Below are 23,493 nucleotides of genomic sequence, written 5' to 3'. Positions count from 1 at the left end.
GGATTAGCTGGGCCAATTGTGCGCTGCCCCATGTGTCTTCCGGGCGCGGCTGGCTGCGACAGAGTCTGGACTCGAACACAGCTACAGCTACCTTAGACCACTGCGCAACGTCTTTTTTTCCTAACCATATTTGGAATTATTGTAAATTATTACACTTATGACAGCTAATATTGTTGCGAAGCTCGAGTCGATTTACACAGGTCAACCATGCGATAACTGACTCCAGTATCCCTGCACATTGCCCTCAGACGAACCATCAAACAGGCAAAGCGTCAATACAGGACTAAGATTGAATCCTATTACACCGGCTCTGACGCTCGTCGGATGTGGCAGGGCTTGCAAACTATTATGGACTACAATGGGAAACCCAGCCGTGAGCTGCCCAGTGACGAGAGCCTACCAGACAAACCTTTTATGCTCGCTTCGAGGCAAGCAACAGTGAAGCATGCACGAGAGCACCAGCTGTTCCTGGACGACTGTGTGATCACGCTCTCCGTAGCTGATGTGAGCAAGACCTTTAAATAGGTCAAAGCCACGGGGCCATTCGGATTACCAGTACGTGTGCTCAAAGTATGCACGGACCAACTGGCAAATGTCTTCACTGACGTTTTCAACCTCTCCCTGATCGAGTCTGTAATACCTGCATGTTTCAAACATAGTCCCCGTGCCCAAGAAAGCAAAGGTAACCTTCCTAAATCATTACCGCCCCGTAGCACTCACGTCGGTAGCCATGAAGTGCTTTGAAAGGCTGGTCATGGCTCACATCAACACCATCATGCTGGAAACCCTAGACCCACTCCAATTCACATACTGCCCCAACAGATCCACAGATGACGCAATCTCAATCGCATTCCACACTGCCCTTTCCCACCTGGACAAAACAAACACCTATGTGAGAATGCTGTTCATTGACTACAGCTCAGCGTTCAACAACATAGTGCCCACAAAGCTGATCAATAAGCTAAGGACCCTGGGACTAAACACCTCCCTCTGCAACTGGATCATGGAATTCATGACGGGGCACCCCAGGTGGTAAGGGTATGCAACAACACATCAGGGGTGCGTGCTTGGTTCCCTCCTGTACTCCCTGTTCACCCACGCCTGGGTGACCAAGCACGAATCGAACAACCTCATTAAGTTTGCTGTAAGCCTGATCACCGACAATGATGAGACAGTCTATAGAGACGAGGTCAGAGACCTGGCAGTGTGGTGCCATGACAACAACCTCTCCCTCAATGTGGGTAAGACAAGAGTAGCTGATCGTGAACTATAGAAAAAAAGAGTGCTGAACAGGCCCCCATTAACAACGACAGGGCTGTAGTGGAGCGGGTCGAGAGTTTCAAGTTCCTTGGTGTCCACATCACCAACAAACGATCATGGTCCAAACACACCAAGACAGTCGTGAAGAGGGCACGACAACACCTTTTCCCCCTTGGGTCCGCAATGGCGTTGCCGAACACCCGCCCTTCTAATTTCCTTAATTTTGTAACTAGAGTCAAATACTTTCTGTGGCACATATCAGAGTCAAATACATTCTATAGGCAACCTAAATTAATAATTAATGTATGTGTGTTATATTAAACATAGAGGAGAGAGTAAAATTTCAGAACATCTACAGTCGAATAGGACATGGGAGGGATGACGAATTTTGGCAAAATGATTTATTTATAGACTAATACACTTGAAACAAATAGCCAAACCGACTTGACATTACTAGTAAAATCTCAACTAGCAAGCAAGTCGCAGCAACGAGAATTGAGCGAGGTGGTGAGTGGGGTTACTTTTAATTAGATTTTTTACTTCATCTTATTTTGTAAATATTTTCATAACTCAATTTTTTTAATTGCATTGTTGGTGTAAGGAATTGCTATTTCGTATGCAGGTGACTAACTTACTGCTAATTACATGGCTACAACTCACAGTAAAGCCTGTGGGGTCCCCTACAGGATAGCTCCCACATTACACACAATCTCCTTTTAATTTTAACCGAACACTGTGTGCCCGAAGAAGATCCTACGATGATGGACAGACAACTGAGCCAATGGCGGAAGACTACAGACTACAACCAGCTGAACCAATCCGGAGATCCGATCTTCCTAGGGTCAACCTACTTTCTGTGACGTATATAAGAGCTGTGCGGACTGTTTACGCTCTCTGCCTGCTGTTCCAACACGAACTAACGGAAGAGCCGTATTTACGTGTACCAGATATTTTCACTCTGAATAAACTGTTTACTTGTCATAAAATTTACCACTTAGTCTGAATCGATCCTTGACCGGCTCGCCCATCTACATATCCAATTGCTAACATTGGTTAAGGGCTTGTAAGTAAGCATTTCACGTAAGGTCTACTACACCTGTTGTATTCGGAGCATGTGACAATTTTCTTTGATTTGGACATTGTAAATATGGTACTGGAACTGACTGACCATGGATATAGTATGCTTACTTACTTTCTCGTCTTCTTCTTATATCTTATTTATCGTGTGTTTTTGTTCAACCTTGTGTTATTTTTAGTATTAGAGCTTGCAAGAAAGGCATTTCATTGTACTTGTGCACGTGACATTAAAACTTGAAACATATCATATGATATGCCATAACCTTCACATGTATAGCAACAAAGCCACACACAATCTCTTCATATGGTGTCATATATTTTCCGAGGACAAAACAAAACTCATCACCATTAATGCGGTGCTTTAAAACAAGGAAGTAGACATTGTAAGGCACAAACGGAGATATTTCAACATGCAACAGGAAATTTGCTGAAATTAATAACGTATTTTTGTATTAATGATGTAGGCTACAGACAGACGTTCTCAAGCTAAATGCAAAGGTTCGATTAGCCTTGCTTGAAGTGTTTGGAGAAGCGCGCTCAATTGGATAACGAATGACAATCTCGCGCCTGTCATCTCCGGAAACAGGTGTCAAAATGAACAGCAGTAACAAGTTATCGCTTTGCAATATGATTCGGGCCGAGGTACGGCGGCATGAAACTGTACAGAACAACAAATCAGTTGGAGAGGGTCGACAACCAACAGCTTCGCTCTGGTTTAAAAGTTTACCTTCACAGCATCCAAGGTAAGCAATGCAATAGGCCTAGCCCCAGGGCATATGCTATTGGCTCCCATCAACCTACTTTATCACGCAAAAATCGTGGGTGCATTTACATTGACATTCAATTATAGCCTACCTGTAACGAAAATTAACCCATTTAAACGTGCTGGCAGCTTGATATGGCATTGCATCTGTTCCTTTAGCCTTGCTCAAATGATTCAGTTACACAATAATTGGTTGTCAGACTTTTTAGACTGTGTGCAGGGTGGTGTCTAGCTAGCTAATATCATGACTCCAATTCCATTGTATTACATTGGGTCATTGGACGTCCCCTTTAGCCTTGTGAGGGAAATGCCCGACGCTGCCAAAATGCTAGATCTAAACTAAAATATGCCTTGCGATACAGTTTTGGAAACATTTGGAACTTGACTTTCATATGAATTATAAACACAGAAGATACACTTACTGTAAACAGTTTATCAAAGTTGCACCTGACTGTGTTTTGAGTAACACGTGTTTGCAACCAGAAATATGGAATGGTCAAATGGAAATGCCAGCACAAGGTGAGAAGATGTGTCATATCTCGGCAGGAGACTGTTATAGCCAGATGCAACTTTGCTCAACTGCATACAGTAAGTGTATCGTTTGTATTTGAAAGATTCGTTCTCGCTGGTATGAAAGTTAAGTTCCAAATAGAGTCTGGGGATTGTAATTCACCTGGAACCATCTGTGGTCCATACTTTCAGCTGAGAACCCAAAAGAGGGCCTGTCATGCCAAATAGCGCCCCCCTTTACGTCACAATAGGATTCGATACATTCTAGCTTCTGTTGCTAGGGCTGTTGCTTGAACTTGCAAAATTCTGACCGGAATACGTAATGAACCATAGCGTCCGTTGCTATGCTGGTTGCTATGATGGTTGCTTGGCTCTATTTGACCTCGTAGGGGATGCGGGCAGTTCGAGTTATATTTCACCGTTTAAACGCTCGCTTAGTCCGCGCAAAATTATTACCTCAAAATTGCTCTCCAAGGATGGTGTATTTGACGGTGACTACCTGCTGCATCAGAGGACTGGAAAGAGAACACTTTCTTTACCATGTATTTGTACATATTGTCAAATAGGAATACATAATTTGTTGTTTTTATAGATCGACGTTGCTAGCTACTGTACTTCTATACCTCAGCATGCCTAGCCAGACAGTTTTATTTAGCTAAGCTAACGTTAGCTAGCTAGATAGCAAGCAAGCTACTATAACTGTTATTGCAGCTTTCTGTTTGTATGTAGCTTGCACTTCAATGGCATCCCTCGAGGAGATTTTCTTTTATCTTTCCAACCCGAGGAAGTACTATGAAGACACCACTGATGTCGACAAGAGGCGCAACATTCAGAGAAATTCAGGATAACGTTAAGCAGTTAACTTCAATTAGAAAACTGGACATATTTAGCTATGTATAACCATTTTTCAACAACTATTTTCTATAGTAGTTGTTAGCTATACATATAGTTCAGCGGAGGCTGCTGAGTGAAGGATGGCTCATAATAATGTCTGGAATGGAGTAAATGGAATGGTACCAAACACGTGGTTTCCATGTGGTTGATGCCATTCAATTGACTTCCATTCCAGACATTATTATGAGCCATCCTCCCCTCAGCAGCCTCCACTGATATAGTTATATGTATGTCATATTGAGGTGTCTAGCTATAAGTTAAACCTGATCAATCAAATGGATAGGTTTAAACTTGGTGTCTTCACTAGACAGACAGAGAGGGGGAGGAAGAAAATGAGAGAGAACGGATGAAAGTGAGAGAGGGAGTGAGAGGTAGGAAGAGAGTGGAAGACAGATGGAGACAGAGATGGAGAGAGAGAGAAACAGAGAGAGAAAGACAGTAGTGCAAATATACTTAGACTTGAGTATTTCAACAACTCTTCTCTTCCAACTTGTTAGGCAATCATATCTACCTACGGGGAAGGATGGCCAGCCACACAGAAGGTTGATTTTTACTAAGGAGGAGAAGGAGGCCATCCTGACAGAGATGCATGTGGTCATTTTTGGAGTGAAGCGCATGAATGCCAAAATCATTTTACATTACATTTAAGTCATTTAGCAGACGCTCTTATCCAGAGCGACTTACAAATTGGTGCTTTCACCTTATGACATCCAGTGGAACAGCCACTTTACTCTTCTACTGACGTGAAATTGTCAAGGATGTGGATAGCTGGGCAAGTAAAATAACCTTTTGTTTATCAATCACATTATATTATATCTGAAATGATTATGATTTCAATTAATGTCATATCAGAGAGCACACAATGTTTACATTTGTCACTTTTTGCTTAAAGGTCAGTACCCTGTCTAGCCTGCCAGAAGTTTGAGGGCGAAGACTGTGGCACTGGAGATAAAGCCCATCAAAGTTGTTTCACCATGGCACATGATTGGTTCACCATGGCACATGATCGGTAAGTCTCCCAATTCAAATTTTGCCCTGGTAAGTTGTTTTGGAATGGTTTCTTTTTTTTGACCACAGCATGGTTCAATATTATAGTGTGTGTGTCAGTATCCTTACAAATACAAAAATCTGCAGACTGTATGACACAGATACAGGTAAGAATAAAGTCATCTTCTCTCTAACACTTTTTAAATGTTAGGGGTGGAACTCATTGGACCCTTCACAAAATCCAGGAATGGAAACAGCTGGTGTCTTCCAGCGACCGGTCACTTTCCAAGTGGGTGGAGGCAATGCCCATTAAAGGAAGAGTATGTGCTTAACTCTAAATTCCCTAATGTAACCCATTAAAAAGGGTGCTTGGAACCAAAAATAGATTTTTGTTTTGTATGATACCCATCAAGGACGAGACTAGCGATACCACCTCCAAGGCGATAGTGGACTATCTTCAGCACCCACGGTTCTCCTGAGGTCATCTTGAGTGACCGAGGTCATGAACGCTGGAACAAGGTACGGATGTAATATGTTATATTCTGTCAACAATGGTTTGTTTTATTTGTTTTTTACAATTTGTTATTCCATGGTACATAATCAGACATATTTTAATATCTTACGTTGTCAATAGATATCGCTTTTCTACCCCCTCCACCAGGTTTGATGGATGGACAAACCAGACCATCAAGTCCCTTGATACCAGGAAGGCTGGGAGAACAACCTGAAGGTAATTCTCTTTGCACACAACAGCATCCAGGCCAAGTATAGATGGGAGCCGCAGCTGTTGTCTAAGGAAGGTAAACAATGCAATTGTATATAGAATTATTGCATATACTGTAGTCTTTCAAATTTGTGAGTGACTTTTAGTGTTGTTTGTCTATTGCTATTTTTGTTTAACTTACTTTCAGATCTCTGAAACCCCACCTGATGTGGTGGAAGTTGTCGATCCAGATTAGAACACCTTCGAGTACCACCTTCAGGCACAGACTGAGAAGGATGTTGTTACGACTTCTAGGAGTAGTGGGTGCGGAGTCAGGCGCAGAGAGCAGAGGGTAAAGGACAACTGTATTTATTCCGGAGAAAAGTAGGTCACGCCAAAACACCAGGCGCATACAATGACCGGCCCAAAAACAGGACACAAACAGTCCGGAGAAATACAGAAAATATCACATCCACAAAACGAACAGAGAAACAAGCCCACACAAAAGCCAGCGGGCTTACTGGGTTTAAATAGCCCACAATCACAACCTAAACCCAAAACAGGTGCAACTAATCAGACACAACTAACTGAAACAGAAAAGGGGATCGTTGGCAGCTAGTAGGCCTGGCGACGACAACCGCCGAGCACCGCCCGAACAGGAAGAGGCACCGTCTTCGGCGGGATTCGTGACAGGTGTGGAGGTTTTTGACCAGGAAAAATGATTGCCCGCTGTTAATTTATGTTGTAACACTGCAGTAAAATCCATCAAATTTTCTCACAGTAAGTGTAACCTGTGTGTTTGCTTGTTTACTTCTCTGTCTCCTACCTTTTTCATTTTAACTCTGCTCCTGTTCTCCAGTACCTAGGGGTTCTGCCCAACACCCAGACGTGGATCCACCTTATGTCCTCCATTACCAACCACCCTCCAACTTTTCATTACATCATCTACAGCTACTGTTGTTGTCATGTTGTCTGTTAAGAGTTTTCTTGCTCTTATCATTCTAGGCACATAATATGTGAGATCCACAGATGAACTAAAAACACTAGCACTGCAAACACTCAGAACAAAGAGAGCAGCAGTGCCTGGACTTTGCTGTCTCTCTCTTCAAGTCCCCCTTCTGAGACTGGCTGCCTGTTGAGAACAAGTGACAGGCAGAATTCCACACACCAGAATTCAGTATTTTAGTCTATGAATGCCATGTGAGTGTACAAAAAATGTGAAAATAAATTAATGACATAACTACCAAAAACTCAGTTTCATCATTATTGTAAGTTGTAAGGTATCTTTTGATGGTATTTATTTGTTCCACATTATTCATTGTTGTATCCTAGAACCTACTAATAATAGAAAAAATAGAGGACTACTGAAATTATATTATTTCAGTGCAGTTTAAGATAAAAACATGACAGCCAGACAAGCCAGTGTATGAATCAAAGGGATTTGCATATGAATAGAGTGGAAATTAGCTGACTTCATGATCTGTAATGTATGTAACTTTAATGTGTCAAGCAGATTATGTTTTCTTTGCCATTTCTGCAACGTAGCAACGTTTAAGACAGGGATTTCATGTTGTAATGATAACAAGGTGCCCACAAATAGTTCAAATTAATGTTTCCATTTTATTAGCTAAACAAACTTGTTTAAACAGCGAAATTGTCTCGGAAATCACATTTAGTTTGTAATGATCTCCAAAATTCGAATCATTAGGTTGTCACACCGGACACTAATACTTTATCGAATAACAATGTGACGTAGAGGGGACACTATTTGGCATGACAGGCCCCATGGGTTCTCGAAAGCTAGGGTTGTCATGTCCCTTACATGACCGACAACCTCCATAGTTTCTATTGAAAGTGGTGTAATTTCAGAGAACTTATGATAACTGAGTATGAAGTAAGTGTTTGAGAACCTATTTACAAATGGCAGAGAGAGGTTGCAGCATCACTCTTCCCATAATATGTAGGCCTGAGCCTAAATTACAGAAAGGGAAGGAAGTTACCCTGTACAACCTCTTTAAAATAGGCCACTGTACTCACTTTTTACTGGTAATAGCATTTTCATTTTTAATAGCTTCTATGATATGAGAAAATGTGTGTGTGTGTGCGCTCATATGTGAAAATGCACATCCAATATTCATACCCTTATATGGATGCACATAATGTATATTATAAATATGAGGCACTGGGACATGATTTGTTGTTGTGTTATACTTGATCAATATCTGTTGAAATTGAAGTGATGTCTAGACTGTTTTCACCGAAGTGCAGCTTCAGACTCTCTATTTATACTTCATCACTGAGATTCTATTTTGACTCAGAGACCGAACGACCCAAGGCTTGTCTGAACACTCTGATTCTCTTTTTATCCCATTGTCTCCTCACTTCAGCTGAGAAAGTGGAAGTCCTATATTAGAGCTCACTCTGACCTCCACGCAAAATGGTTTTGTAACTGCCTCAGCTCCTGTTCACACCCAGTATCCATAGAGAAATACATACTCGCCTTTTATCTGACTCGAATAAAGTATCTGTATGATGTGTGATCAACTTGAGACCAAACAGATTGCGAGTTAGAGATGGAATGCTAATTGCAGAGGTCGAGTGATCAATGAACCCACATTATTCACCCCAAAGCCCACATTTTAGTATTTTTGTAGGCCAATGTCCCAAATGGCACCCTATTCCCTTTATAGTGCACCACTTTTGACCAGGGTCTAGGTCCACAGTAGTGCACTATGTAAACAATAGAGTGCCCATAGGATGCAGATTCAGTTTCTAACGGTGTCTTCTTCTACGGTGTCATTTCAGGTCCAAGGTTATTATAGTAAACTAAAACTGAACTAAAGATGAAAAAAAAAATGTAAACTGAAATAAAATAATTAACAGACCCGTTTGAAACTATTATATTTGACTCCAAAAAGAACAAAGGTAAAATAAAAACCATCATGAATTATGTTTTTTCTTTTTTTTCTTCTAAATTTTGGGCAAAAATCAAATGGGGTTTTCAAGCTTCTGAATCTGCCAGGTAAATTCTGCCAGGAGATGTCGATGTTTCAAAAAGGCCTAGCTTGAGTATCACAATCACTAGTTATCACCAGCTAACAGGGAAGACATCCACTACTTTGTGTCCCTAACACTAAAACTGAAACAAAATAATATAAAAACTAAATATATACATTTTTATAGAACTCAAACTAAAGAAAAACTAGTAAATCATGTATGAAAACTAATTGAGACTAAACTGAATTTGAAATAAAAATCGAAAAACTAACAGAAATAAAAATGAATATAAAACCACAAAACTATAATAACATTGGTCACGCCCCGTCTCAGTCAGCCCACTACGCGACAGCTACAGTAGAAACTGAGACAGGACTGCTAACAGACAGTAGGTATAGAGGGACACTGATGTTTCAGTGTGAACATGCTGTGTTGACAGAAATTCATGTTCCTTCAAGTAATGCAGACAACACCTTATATCTCTCTTCCTTTACAGAATGTCTTTGTTACATCTATTGCTGTCCATACAGCCTGATATTTTTGCTGCTGTTTTGGCTAAAGCTGCAATATGTAACTTTTTGGGCGACCCGACCAATTTCACATAGAAATGTGAGTTATAGATTTGTCTATAACAAGTCTAAGAAGAGGTAGATCAAATCGAATCAAATGTTATTAGTCACATGTGCCGAATTCAACCGGTGCATACCTTACAGTGAAATGCTTACTTATGTGCCCCTAACCAACAATGCAGTTTAAAAAAATATGGATAAGAATAAGAAATAAAAGTAACAAGTAATTATAGAGCAGCTGTAAAATAACAATAGCGAGACTATATACAGGGGGGTTCCGATACAGAGTCAATGTGCGGGGGCATCGGTTAGTTGAGGTAATATGTACATGTAGGTAGAGTTATTAAAGTGACTATGCGTAGATGATAACAGAGAGTAGCAGCGGTGTAAAAGAGGGGGGGCACTATGGTGTTGAATGCTGAGCTGTAGTCAATGAATAGCATATAATAACAGAGATTGCATCATCTGTGGATCTGTTGGGGTGGTATACAAATTGGAGTGGGTCTAGGGATGATGGTGTTGATGTGAGCCATGACCAGCCTTTCAAAGTACTTCATGGCTACAGATGTGAGTGCTATGGGTCGGTAGTTATTTAGGTAAGTTACCTTAGTGTTCTTGGGCACAGGCATTATGGTGGTCTGCATAAAACATGACGGTATTACAGACTCGGACAGGGAGAGGTTAAAAATGTCAGTGAAAGCACTTGCCAGTTGGTCAGTGCACGCTCGGAATACACATCCTGGTAATCCGTCTGGCCCTGCAGCCTTGTGAATGTTGACCTGTTTAAAGGTCTTACTCACATCGGCTGGGGAGATTGTGATCACACAGTCATCCGGAACAGCTGGTGCTCTCATGCATGTTTCAGTGTTATTTGCCTCGAAGCGAGCATAGAAGAAGTTTAGCCCGTCTGGTAGGCTTGTGTCACTGGGCAGCTCTCGGCTGTGCTTCCCTTTGTGGTCTGTAATGGTTTGCAAGCCCTGCCACATTCGACGAGCGTCAGAGCCGGTGTAGTACGATTCGATCTTAGTCCTGTATTGACACTTTGCCTGTTTGATGGTTCGTCGGAGGGCATAGCAGGATTTCTTAAAAGCTTCCAGGTTAGAACTCCGCTCCTTGAAAGCAGCATTTCTAGCTTTTAGCTCAGTGCGGATGTTGCCTGTAATCCATGGCTGGCACTAAGACAGCATGGAATGAGCTGTGTTTGGAGAGCAAGAAAAACGCTCACCCAGAGACGGCGCTCCTAGTAGCCAGGGACTTCAATGCAGGGAAACTTAAATCAATTTTTACCAAATTTCTATCAGCATGTTAAATGTGCAAACAGAGGGGGAAAAAACCCTGGACCACCTTTACTTCACACACAGAGACGCATACAAAGCTCTCCCTCGCCCTCCATTTGGCAAATCTGACCATAATTCTATCCTCATGATTTCCGCTTACAAGCAAATATTAAAGCAGGAAGCACCAGTGACTAGATCAATAAAAAAGTGGTCAGATGAAGCAGATGCTAAACTACAGGACTGTTTTGCTAGCACAGACTGGAATATGTTCCGGGATTCCTCCGATGGCATTGAGGAGTACACCACATCAATCGTTGGCTTCATCAATTAGAACATTTTATCTGTTCTATGCTCTATTTCTATGCTTCCTGTTAAAGTTTCAGTTTTGCACACCAGCTTCAAACAGCTGAAAACCATAAGTGGTTATGGAAAAGACATTTCACAGTGGTTAGATGTTATAATGATTCTCTGCACTTGTTTTTCTTGTTTTGTCACATGAACTGAAATCAGGCTAACTATTCGAATTTTAGCAACGAGGAAATGACGGAGCGATTTCTACATATTGCACCTTTAAAAAAGGTATCCTTTCCTCATCCTTACAGTATTGCACATCAAGCTACTTCCTCTCTGTGTTACTAGTCACGTGTTTGATTTGATTCTATTTCTATGGTTGGCCCTATTTCCTCTGTCTGTCTGCAGAGCCACTTCCTGCCTCAAGGAGACAGGCAGACCATGTTTTGGTACAGCTTCCTCCCTCTCCTGCACCCTAATTAACAAATTTAAAAAATGCTCCTTACCTTCCCTATACTGTTTCTTTCATCACACACATCACACACCGCCCCCGTCTTAGCTCATATCCTCTCTCTTCGGTCCTTCCACCTTGTGTTGTCATTTAGCCTTTCTTCACAGCAGGTTACACTCCTTGTTATGGGATCTGTCCAAATGTCACGGACACTATTCACCTTGACTACCATCTCTATGAGAGACACAGAGACAGGAGAGACCACAGCTCACTGCAACACACCCTCTGGCATCTCTCAACTGGTGTGGCAGTTAGACGATTCTGTTTCTGATATCCTAATCTCCAGTCCTTATCACTCAGATACAGACTTGTCAGACTCGTCCAGTTGCTCTCTTTGTGTTATTGCAGATCTCATATTTTGAAGTTATGTGGCAATTAGGCCGATTCGTAACCCCCCGTAGCTCTCTGTGTGTGTCCCCAATTGCCTGCGTAGGTGGTCCCCTAAATCCCCCGTTACACCCCCCCACACACACACACACACGCACACACTGCCTGCACCCTTAAAGGAGGATATTAATTGTCATTACGATGTGTCCCTTTAAGAAAGAGGTCACACCTCAGGAAGACATGTTAGTACTCTGATGCCGGCAATTACACCAGAAAGCAGAACAGAGCGCGTGTCAACTGTCAGATTAGCATAAGGACAGAGGTGGTGTGGCTCTCCAGAGCAGTGTTTTAGTTATGCAGATGGTGTGTTGGAACGCACAGGGCTGTGGTCCCCCGAGGAAAGGGAACACAATCTTTCTTTACACAGTAAGGTGGTGGTGGCCTTGATAAATGTCACAGCAGCTAAAAGAACAATGACAACAATGACATACAAACATGACACCACGTTCAATGCTATGGCTTCGCCACCCCTCACTGGAATGTTTATCTCGTGTGTGATCTTTGAACTTTGGTGTGCAGTTTGCACTTGTTGTGTTCAATGGATATTTTATCTATTTAGTTCATAATATGTTTTTACATGCTTTACAATTCAAGTACCTCACCTGTGTGTGTGTGTGTGTGTGTGTGTGTGTGTGTGTGTGTGTGTGTGTGTTCTCGCTGAGAGTCTATATTCAATATTCTGTGTAAGTGTCACAGTGAGTGACACATTATAATTTCAGTTTAGAGGGGACATGATTCATCCCCACGCTCTGTGGGTGTCCTTGACAGATTCCATCCAATTAAAGAAGTGACACAGGTGGGTAACACACAGCCACCCACACACACACACACACACACACACACACACTGAAGCCCCTGGGAGACTAGTCAGGATCGAGGGAAAGATGAACGGCGCAAAGTACAGAGAGATCCTTGATGAGATGAAAACCTGCTCCAGAGCGCGCAGGACCTCAGATTGGGGCAAAGGTTCACCTTCCAACAGGACAACGACCCTAAGCACAAAGCCAAGACAACGCAGGAGTGGCTTCGGGACAAGTCTCTGAATGTCCTTGAGTGGCCCAGCCAGAGCCTGGACTTAAACCCGATTGAATATCTCTGGAGAGACCTGAAAATAGCTCTGCAGCGACGCTCCCCATTCAATCTGACAGATATTGAGAGGATATGCAGAGAAGAATGGGGAAAACTCCCCAAATACAGGTGTGCAAAGCTTGTAGCATCGTACCCAAGAAGACTCGAGGCTGTAATTGCTGTCAAAGGTGCTTCAACAAAGTACTGAGTAAAGGGTCTGAAACTGAGTTTCAGTTTTAGATATTTAATAATAGATTTGCAAACATTTATAAAAACCTGTTTTTGCTTTGACATTATGGGGTATTGTGTGTAGATTGATGAGGGGGAAAATAACTATTTAATCCACTTTAGAATAAGGCTGTAACATAACAAAATGTGGAAAAGGTCAAGGGGTGTGACTACGTCCTTAATGTATATATTTTAAATCTCTGAAAGACTTTTCATTGACCCCCAGCAGTACCTCCGCATACTTCAGTTTCAATATCTTTGGTTTAGAGAGAGCGGGATGAAGGAGACAGCCAGGGTGCTGCACATGGGACTCAATACCGTAATGTCCTGGAGCTCCAAATACCTTGGTCACAGGCGAGCCCATCATGAGAGGTGAAAGAGATGGGGGGGAATAGGCTGTTGCTACCTGCAACGCTTACTGCTTAAGAGGGGGTTGAGGAGAACTTTTCTGGAAGGAGATAGTGTGACTGCAAAAGTCAGAGAAAAGGGAGAGGATAGAAAGAGCCTTCTCCCCTCTCCTGTCTCTTCCACGTTTTCCATCTCTCCTTTTTCCTTCCTCTATCTCCTGCATTCTTATTCTCTCATCCACCTCTAGCTACCCTCCTGTCTGTTCCTCTCTCTCCTCTCTACGCATCCCCTCCCTTTTCTGTGCCCCAAGATTTATGACCCATTCAGTTTGTTTTCAAACCACCTTATTTATTTGTCGGTTATATCCTTCCCCACACATACTCTCCTGTTCATTTTCTCCTATTCCTACTCCTACTCTTTTTTTCTCTTTCCTCCCTCGTTCTCTCCTTTCATTCATCCCTGTGACGTCTGATGCATCCAGTTCATCATCGCCCTCTCCCTCTTTCCTGAGAGGCAGGATGGGAGGGGACAGAAGGAGAGAGAGAGAGTGGGAACTGCCCGGAGATTGCCTGAAAAAGAGAGCAGGAGAGAGAGAGAGCAAGTGATGGGTAGGAGGAGGCAGAGGTTTTTCTCCTCTTTGTTTTGTCTGATCCGACACGAGCCACAGAACGTGTGGGCTTGACCAAGGAAAGGCATCTCTCCCATGACGCTTCACCCTCAGCCTTCCCCTCTGTCTGTCTGCCTGCCTGGAGCTGAGGCTGGAGCTGGACTAGTTGTTGGCTAACGGAGAGGCTAGTGGCCCTGAGGAGAGCTGGAGGAGGAAAGGAGGAGGGGCTGAGCTGAGCCAGTAGGCTCGCTCTCTGCCTCACAGACACGTTTTATTGACTTGCTAATTGCCTGAGACACTCGGAGGAGAGGATGCAGTGAGGGAAGGGAGGGAAGGAACCTACTGTACATAAGAGTATTACAGGCAGAGGAACAGAGAAACAGTGACTGTGTTCTGCCTATCTGGCCACCATCTCTGCTTCTCTTTGCTGGGGGAACTAAAACAGATGTTTGCAGCCTGCCTTTCATTGATCCACGATACGTGCATACGTGATTCATGCATGACATTAGTGTGTCTTTGCCTCGTATGCAGTCGGAAGGAGACTACCCACCCACCACACGCTTTTGTGACACGTGAATGATTTCCATATTTATGTTTTTTCTTGTATTTACCGTAACTGTTTTTCCTCTGCTGGGTCAGCTAAAGCGGTTGTTTGCTGTGTTGCCTGCTATGTCTGGTTTGGCTTTACCACGGTACATACCCTTTGGTGTCTGTGACGGTGCAAATTAAAAATAGAAACAAATATTTGTTAACCAATCAAATGTAATGGGAATAAGAAAATATGAAGATTCTGAAGCGTACAATGGATATTCTTCAATGGAAATGAAGAAATGATCTGAGAAGCATACAGACTGAAGACTGGCTTGAGGCAGTTCATCTTGTGTGCTTTTGTGGAGTGGGGAGCTACGTAGTACAGTCTTGGTGGGAAAATGGACCAAGCTCATTTGTTGGCTCTATCATAATTCCAGAATACCCAGTCTCAAACATCAAGATCGTGGAAAGCAATCTCAGATCCCTGGCTTTGGGCTGTAGATGAATCTTGCGTATGGAGAGAGGGAGGGAACGAGAAAGGGAGGATTGTGAATGAACCCATGGAGCAGTCCAGTGGCAGCAGTCTTTACAGATCAGCAAAGAGGAGGTGAAGAGAGGATTACAGGAAGGATTCAAATAAAAACTAGTCTAGACTTAATTCAGTAACTTAGCCTTAAAAGTATGCTCCACTAATTCAAGATACCTTAGAGTGATTCTCTGTCTCGCTTGTGCTGACTCTTGAGTTTTCACGTCATGGGTTCAGAAGCCTGAAGAAGCAATCCAGGAAGACTCCAACCACCTCTTGACAAAGTTACCATTCACCCACATCAGACGTATCCATACGCCAGGCAGTTTGACAGTACCATCTGACTGGTGTCTGGCCTGGCTATTGTCTCCGTGGTGAAGCCTCCGGCTGTGGGTTGCTATGCCGGTTTCCTGTGGGTCTGTCTGGGTCACAGCGAGGGTGCTGCCACTCCGCTGAGGTTGGTCTGCCTGTCTTCCAGCCTGCCGCCCCCATGAGCCACGCGGGAACCCTACAGAGACGTACCACCTACCTCATCTCCCTTACCCTGGTCAAGGTCGAGGCCGTGGGGGGTGATGGAGTTTCAATCGGGCCCCAGCCACAACGGACCCTTGCTCTGGGGAGAGCAGGAGTGGAGGGCCCAGAGGATGAGGAGCTGAGCAGGACCACTGAGAATGAGGGAGGACATGCATGTGCCGAGGTGAAGGGAGAGGGGAACACAGAGATGGAGGAAGAGGAGCAGGAGTACGTTAGCTTTGGGGGACCTGTACAGGAGCGGGAGAAGCCTGAGATAAAGGAGCGAGAGAGTCGTGGTCCAGGCTCCTCAAAAGATGTCACGTTGGAGACTAAGAGCAAGGAGTCTCCCCTCTTACCGAAGAATGTGAAAGACCAAGTGAAAGGACTTGCAGGGGTGTCAGATGTCCCCTCAGTGGGAGGGCTGAGGAGAGAGGGAACCCGCCCTAAAACAGAGCTCTATAGGGAGCCACCCATGCTGTTCCCAAGGTGCGAGGAAGGGATGGGCGACGCAAGCAACACCCTCTCCCGGGGCAGCATGCCCATCACCGTACCGCCCAGGCTCACCCAGAGACCCGAGGTCCTGATGAGGTCACATGCCGGGGGCGGGGCTGTAAGCCGGCGGGAATTGAGGGAAGCCAATCAGAGTATGCCTCCATCCGCCAAGAGTCTGGACCGCAAAGACAACCGCATAGGGGACCGGTCTCCCATGACAGCTGCTGTGGCCTCTCTGGGACCATACCGGGCGTCCTGGGCGGACAGTGATGGCAGGTCCACCCTCCTTCGCCAGGGAGCCCCCGTAGGGGGGGGGTTTACGGACATGGTGACCAGGGAAAGCCCCAGAGGGGACAGGCTGAAGACAGGCTCAACCTCCCTGCCAGCCCAACCCACCCCTCAGATATCCAAGCCGCCGAGGAAGGGCAAGAGCCGCACTCTGGACAATAGTGACCTGCACTCCCTCTCTGAGGACCTGAAGAAGGGGAAGGACAGCCAGAGTCAGGGGGGTACCACCCAGCGTCCCCCCGCCCGTGACCGCAAGATGCTCAAGTTCATCAGCGGCATCTTCACAAAAAGTACGCCTGCGCCTCCCTGCTCCAACACAGCGCCCCCTATCTACACGCCCATTCAGAGGGGTTCTAGTGAGGAGGAAGGTAAGATACCCTTACCCACCTAACCACATTCCCCCCCACTAGGGCTAGCTGCCCTTCCCATTCCATTTCAGACTTTTCACAACTGGAGGCTGGATTATTATTTTGCCGTACCATTTTACTCTAATGGTTTACACAATGCTAGTGCAGTGAGCAGGTGCTCGTGCACTGTGGTCTCATTCTAGATGGTTGTCCATCATCAGTCCGTATGGCCGGAAAACCACACACTGTAGGTCAGGATGCACTGTGCAAGGATGTGGTGAAGAAAAGGAGGTTGAAGACCTTGAAGTGAGAGGGCAAGCCTTGGGCTGTGTCCAATAGGGCACCCACCCTATTCCCTTTATAGTGCACTACCTTTGACCTGAGCTCTATGGGGCCTGGTCAAAAGTAATATACTACATAGGGAATAGGGTGCCATGTGATGCATCTTGGTCATAAAATATGTTATTGGATGGCCACTATGCCTCGATGGACCCTCAGAGAGAATTGGAATTCCAATGGGGAAATTACATTATACATTATAATCCGTTCACACAGTCACATACTGGATATAATGTAGAAGATATCACTTGAATGATGATGCATTCATGTGATACAGTAAAATGAGCACATCCACTCCTAGATCCTGTTGGGTGTTAGGCATGAAAAAGGTTGAATAACGAGAGAGGACAACCTGCATATGGTTCACCTGCTCCCAAGAGTAATGCTTCCGCCAATGAAAACCTACATGGCCTAAATTTCTCTCCAACTAGAAGCAGTCACAAGATAACATGAGATAGCCCATGGTAATCAAATATTCAGATTTCACTATATTTGCGAATATGCTGTTGTAGACGTGTGTGATGAAGGAGTATGTAGAATTGGTGTAAGTGCTGAATAATTTGTCAGGAGTAAGTGGGACATGAATAATTAAGGGTGGGAGTACACAGAGCTGTGTTCTTCTGAGGGAAGGAGTGAGGGGGCAGGGGGTGAGGGAGGAAGGGAGGACGGAAGGGGACCCTTCCTGCTCTGCTTGCAGAGTTAATCAACATCCAAATGAAACCCATTAACTCAATGACTCCACATTGGGATTGGGTGAACAAGAGATCAATAGCCATTTACATTTTGGGGGGCATTTCAGTTTGATTGCAAAATATTTGATTGCAAAATATTAATCAGAGTTGGGGTAAAGTAATAACTAATGAAAATAAACATTTGGGGAGATTTTCAACGTTTTAATTGTATTTTGTTAACTCAGTAAATATCATGTCTGTTTTATATCCATATCATCAATATTAATAAATATAGTATGTGTGATTTACAATTGTGTAAATGTGCTCAAACACACACACCACTGTATGTATGAGAGAATTTATTGTGCTGAGAGCCAGGCAGTTTCTGGAAGAAGGGTTGCCATGGCAACAACAAGCGGCAAGAGATGCTATTTGGTCGGCGATATGATGCTGAGGGGGGGGGGGTAAAGAGTGGGGGGGTGGAGAGCGGGAGAGACCAATAGACATACAGACAGACAGAAATTTTCCGGTGGGGGTTGGGAAGGGTACCAGGGTTTTGTTTAAATGTAATCTCCCCTGAGAGCAAGAGTGGAAGGAAGTGGTGGCTGTGTTACCGTATTGTCACTGAGGTGTGGCCGGTGCACACAGCAAAGCACAGGCAGTATATAATGTGTCTGTGGAGACTCCCTCACTTCTGGTGTGTCCCCACAGAGAGGATTCAGTGTCTGAAAGGATCATACTGTTTGACTGGAGTTGGCTTCAACACTGCTTTACTCAGACCTCCAAAGGCCCTTTTGAATGAGGCAGTGTCATCATTTATATGGCTGTTTGTGTGTGTGTGTGTGTGTGTGTGTGTGTGTGTGTGTGTGTGTGTGTGTGTGTGTGTGTGTGTGTGTGTGTGTAAAAGATGCTGCCTGTTGCCCAAATCAAGAATTTGTCTGCAATTGGAGACTTATATACGTTGTGTGTGTGTGTGCTTGCGTTTGTGTGTGTGTCCATGTACAAGCATATGTGTGTGTATCTTCAGCCCTGCAGAATGAATCTGCTTGTTAATCTTTTGAAGCTTTTATTTTCCATCCATAATTTCAGTCTTATTTAAAGAGGAAGTTGACCTAAAATCCAACATTTCCCAAGTGATTCCATACATTGAAACTACACTGAATTGTGTTCGTTGTTCATAGCTTATTACTGCCCATACCATAACCCCACCGCGAGGAACTCTATTCACAACCTTGACATCAGCAAACTGCTCGCCCACATGACGCCATACAAGCTTTCTGCCATCTGCCTGGTACAGTTGAAACCGGGATTCATCCGTGAAGAGCACACTTCTCCAGCGTGCCAGTGGCCATCGAAGGTGAGCATTTGGTAACTGAATTTGGTTACAACGCTGAACCTCAGTCAGGTCAAGACCCAGGTGAGGACGACGAGCACGCAGATGAGCTTCCCTGAGACGCTTTCTGACAGTTTGTGCAGAAATTCTTTGGTTGTGCAAACCCACAGTTCAATCAGCTGTCCGGGTGGCTCGTCTCAGACCATCCCGCTGGTGAAGAAGCCAGATGTGGAGGTCCTGGATTGGCGTGGTTAAAAGTGGTCTGCGGTTGTGAGGCCGGTTGGACGTACTGCCAAATTCTCTAAAACAACGTTGGAGGCGGCTTATGGTAGAGAAATAAACATTAAATTCTCTGGCAACAGCTCTGGTGGACATTCCTGTAGTCAGCATGCCATTTGCACGTTTCCTCAAAACTTCTGTGGCATTGTGTTGTGTGACCAAACTGCACATGTTAGAGTGGCCTTTAATTGTTCCCAGCACAAGGTGCACCTGTGTAATGATCATGCTGTTTAATCAGCTTCTTGATATGCCACACCTGTCAGGTGGATGGATTATATTGGCAAAGAAATAATGCTCACTAACCAGGGATGTAAATACATTTGTGCACACAATTTGACAGAAATAAGATTTTTGTGCATATGGAACATTTCTGGGATCTTTTATTTCAGCCCATGAAACATGTGACCAACACTTTACATGTTGCTGTAAGATTTGTGTTAAGTATAGTTAGGTGTGGAGTTTTCCTTCTCCCCCCATGCAGTCTAACCCTGTGTTGTGTTTGTAACAGTTTTCTTTCCACCCCTCTCCTCGCCCCTACCTGGGCTTGAACAAGGGACCCTCTGCACACATCAACAACTGACACCCTCGAAGCATCGTTACCTATCGCTCCACAGCAGAGCAAAGGAAACAACTACTTCAAGGTCTTAGAGCGTGTGACGTCACCGATTGAAACACTATTATTGCGCACCCCGCTAACTATCTAGCCATTTCACACCGGTTACACTCACCCCCCTGACCTCTTCCTTTTCCGCAGCAACCTGCGATCCGGGTCTACAGCATCAATGTAACAGTTTTCCTAACATCCCTCTCCTCGCCCCTACCTGGGCTCGAACCAGGGACCCTCTTCACACATCAACAACTGACACCCCCAAAGCATCGTTACCTATCACTCCACAAAAGACACGGCCCTTGCAGAGCAAGGAAAACATCTACTTCAAGGTCTCAGAGCAAGTGACGTCACCGATTGAAACACTATTAGCGCGCACCCCGCTAACTAGCTAGCCATTTCACACTGGTTATTCACATCGGTTACATGTGGTTCTGAGTGCCAAATTGCACCCCATTCCCTGTATAGTGCACTATATAGGGAATAGGGTGCCATTTGAGATGCACAAAACCTTGTAAAGGAATTTCACATTCATTCTACATGCGTGCTCTACTGTATATTATGTCCATTAGTCTTCAGGTCAACATCTGAACAAATGCACTCTTAGGTCCTGTGTGGCTGTTGGTAGAGCATGGTGCTTGCAATGCCAGGGTTGTGGGTTAGATTCCCACAGGGGGACCAGTACAAAAAAATCTGAAAATGTATGCACTCACTACTGTAAGACTCTCTGGATAAGACTGTCTTGCTAAATGACTAAAATGCAACTGTTATTGATGGACTCTGTCACAATGAGGAATGGTACTGGCAGCCACTTCCAGGATGTTACAGTACCTACTAGTCCTCTTCCACTCTGCTATGCAGTAGTGTGACTTGACTTAATCCTGTTGGCCCCCATGTGAGCATAGGGTGTTCTCCACCTCACTCTTTTCTGTGTGATGGCTATTGCAGTAGTATATAGATAGAAAATGATGTGACTTCAATAAAAGTCTCAACTCATTGGCAGTCACCTGTCGTGAGGACCCCTGTCTGTGCTTTTCAGATATTATTGAACACCTCTGGGCGATGCAGTGAAATAACAGGTACCCAGTAATTATGATGCTTGGAGGATATCCAAATTCTCATTCCACTGTAGACACAGAAATGTTCTCTCTCTCTCTCTCTCTCTCTCTCTCTCTCTCTCTCTCTCTCTCTCTACATCCCATTTTCAGCTTGCTGCGCAGCATCTAAATGATGGTGAAATCTACTGAGGCTTGTATTGGAATTTTGGATGAATAAAACACAGAGATTGTTTGGTAATCATTTCACATACACGCTCAGGCACACATACGTACACACACACACATGTACACAAACAAACACACACACACACACACACACACTGGCACTCTCACTCAGGCTGCGTCCACAGAGCTGCTAATGAACTTGAGCCTCACTACTGAGCCTGTGCAATTAATTTGCACTCGTCCTTTGCGGCTCTACCTCATTCCCTCGCTCCTTTTCTCCATCTCCCCCCCTCACCTAACTCTGTAGTCTATGCCATCTGGACCTGCGACAGGGCACGTATGGGGCCACACACACTAAGGACGGCGCGGCACGGCATTCCTCACAGCTTCAGAGTGCTGTAGAGCGAGAAGGCCGGTGACTGTGAAAGTTTCCCCTGTTCTAAGCCGGCCGTAGACAGGAGGCAGAAAGGGAGAGGGAACACGTGATCACAACATTGACCTTATGTTTTAATCAGTCTCTCTCTCTCTTTCCCTCTCTCTGTGTGTTCACAGCGGCTTGCGGTAACAGTCAAGAATGGACCTTCAGTCGAACCGTCCAAGAGCTCCGTCTGGTGAGAGTGATTGCTGTTGTCATACCGCTGGAATAGGAAATAGGTGTAGTCTTGTTTCTGTTTCAACAGAGACAACGACAGTGACAGTGTCTAATAATGGAATACTTGATGATAATTGTAGTAAATAGAAGTAGTTGTTGTAGATTATGATAAACATGTCACTATTAGAAAAAGTGGGGTGATATATCCTTCTGACTATGTGTCCAGGGGGTGTTGGGAGGTCTCCGCAGTGGGAAGTCAGCCCTGGTCCACAGACACATGAGCGGCAGCTACCAGCCCCGGGAGAACCCAGAAGGTGAGTTTGACAGTTTTCATTTTGGCACTCTTTTTTTTTTAGATTTAGCCTTGTCTTAATAATTTTGACTAAAATATAATTAAGTCTTAGTCAAATTTTGGTCATTTGAATAATGATTTAGTCTGGTTATTGTCAAAATGCTAAAAACAGTGGGCCATTTTAGTCAAGTATAAATGCCTTTTTATTTTAGTCACATCACATTTCCATTGCCTCATTAACCTAGTAAACATAAATCACTGACTTCCATGTGCACAAACATACTTACATACTTAGCCTTGTCCTACCAACATATTGTTCTGCATAACATCCTATCCTGTAATTCTCTTCCCAACAGGCAAATTGGCAAACACCCCTTGACATACTGTAGCTATAACGCAATCAAAGTTCTGTCATAAGTACAGGTGTGATAGGTTGCTGCAAACTAACTAGCTAGCATTATTAATATGTCATTACCTGAGCATATATATTGAGATTATGCACTTTCAGATGTCTCTTGAGGTTGGTAGTATTTTTCCGCATTAGCTTGTGGGTGCAAACTCTGTCTTCCACCTAGCTATCTTAAGGTGAATGCACTTACTGTAAGTCGCTCTGGATAAGAGCATCTGCTAAATTACTAAAATGTAAATTAAGACGTTGCATTCGGTCTTGTTTGAATTAACACGATAAGTAAAGTGGCTCCAAACATTGCCCCTTTTTCTACCGGGAGCATGTACCACCGGGAGAGACGCCAAGGCGTATGCCTTATTTGCATCAATGATTTGTTGCCGCCAGATTGGAAAACGGTTGCTGGGCAGAGAGGTGACTTGTGAATGACCTGGACATGGTATTTACTTTCCTCCAATAAAAGCATTGCAACTTTGCAATGGGAAAGCCTTACAATTATGTCATGTATGTATGCTTTTCAGTGGACCCTACAAATAACACTGAAAGCTCTCAATCTCTCCAAAAACTCTTGTCCAGT

At 44.1% G+C, this 23,493-nt stretch overlaps 1 protein-coding gene and 1 long non-coding RNA gene across 5 annotated transcripts in view; both read left to right on the top strand.

The window, feature by feature from the left end:
- The first annotated feature begins 1,861 nt into the window (after positions 1-1,861).
- On the top strand, positions 1,862-7,444 carry LOC115140972 (uncharacterized). 4 transcript variants are annotated; one of them, XR_010458858.1, is made up of 7 exons: positions 2,564-3,080; positions 5,002-5,276; positions 5,397-5,513; positions 5,703-5,811; positions 5,905-6,010; positions 6,153-6,221; positions 6,403-7,444. It is a non-coding gene; the product is annotated as an uncharacterized LOC115140972 (long non-coding RNA). The 4 variants fall into 4 exon arrangements; XR_010458856.1 differs by having other exon boundaries at positions 2,571-3,080; positions 6,153-6,291; XR_010458857.1 differs by lacking the exon at positions 2,564-3,080 and adding an exon at positions 1,862-2,323 and having other exon boundaries at positions 6,153-7,444.
- Positions 7,445-15,483: 8,039 nt separating this feature from the next.
- The window catches only part of LOC115140943 (arf-GAP with GTPase, ANK repeat and PH domain-containing protein 1-like), a 28,258-nt gene continuing 20,248 nt past the window's right edge, over positions 15,484-23,493 (top strand). The window contains exons 1-3 of the mRNA XM_029679468.2: positions 15,484-17,195; positions 22,179-22,237; positions 22,445-22,532. Of these exons, the coding sequence (XP_029535328.1) occupies positions 16,025-17,195; positions 22,179-22,237; positions 22,445-22,532 (1,318 nt within the window). The 5' untranslated portion in view covers positions 15,484-16,024. The remainder of the gene's footprint in view (positions 17,196-22,178; positions 22,238-22,444; positions 22,533-23,493) is intronic.

This window comes from Oncorhynchus nerka, linkage group LG2 (assembly GCF_034236695.1).
Source record: "Oncorhynchus nerka isolate Pitt River linkage group LG2, Oner_Uvic_2.0, whole genome shotgun sequence".
Lineage (NCBI taxonomy): Eukaryota > Metazoa > Chordata > Actinopteri > Salmoniformes > Salmonidae > Oncorhynchus > Oncorhynchus nerka.
This window is presented reverse-complemented; position numbering and strand designations above follow the sequence as displayed.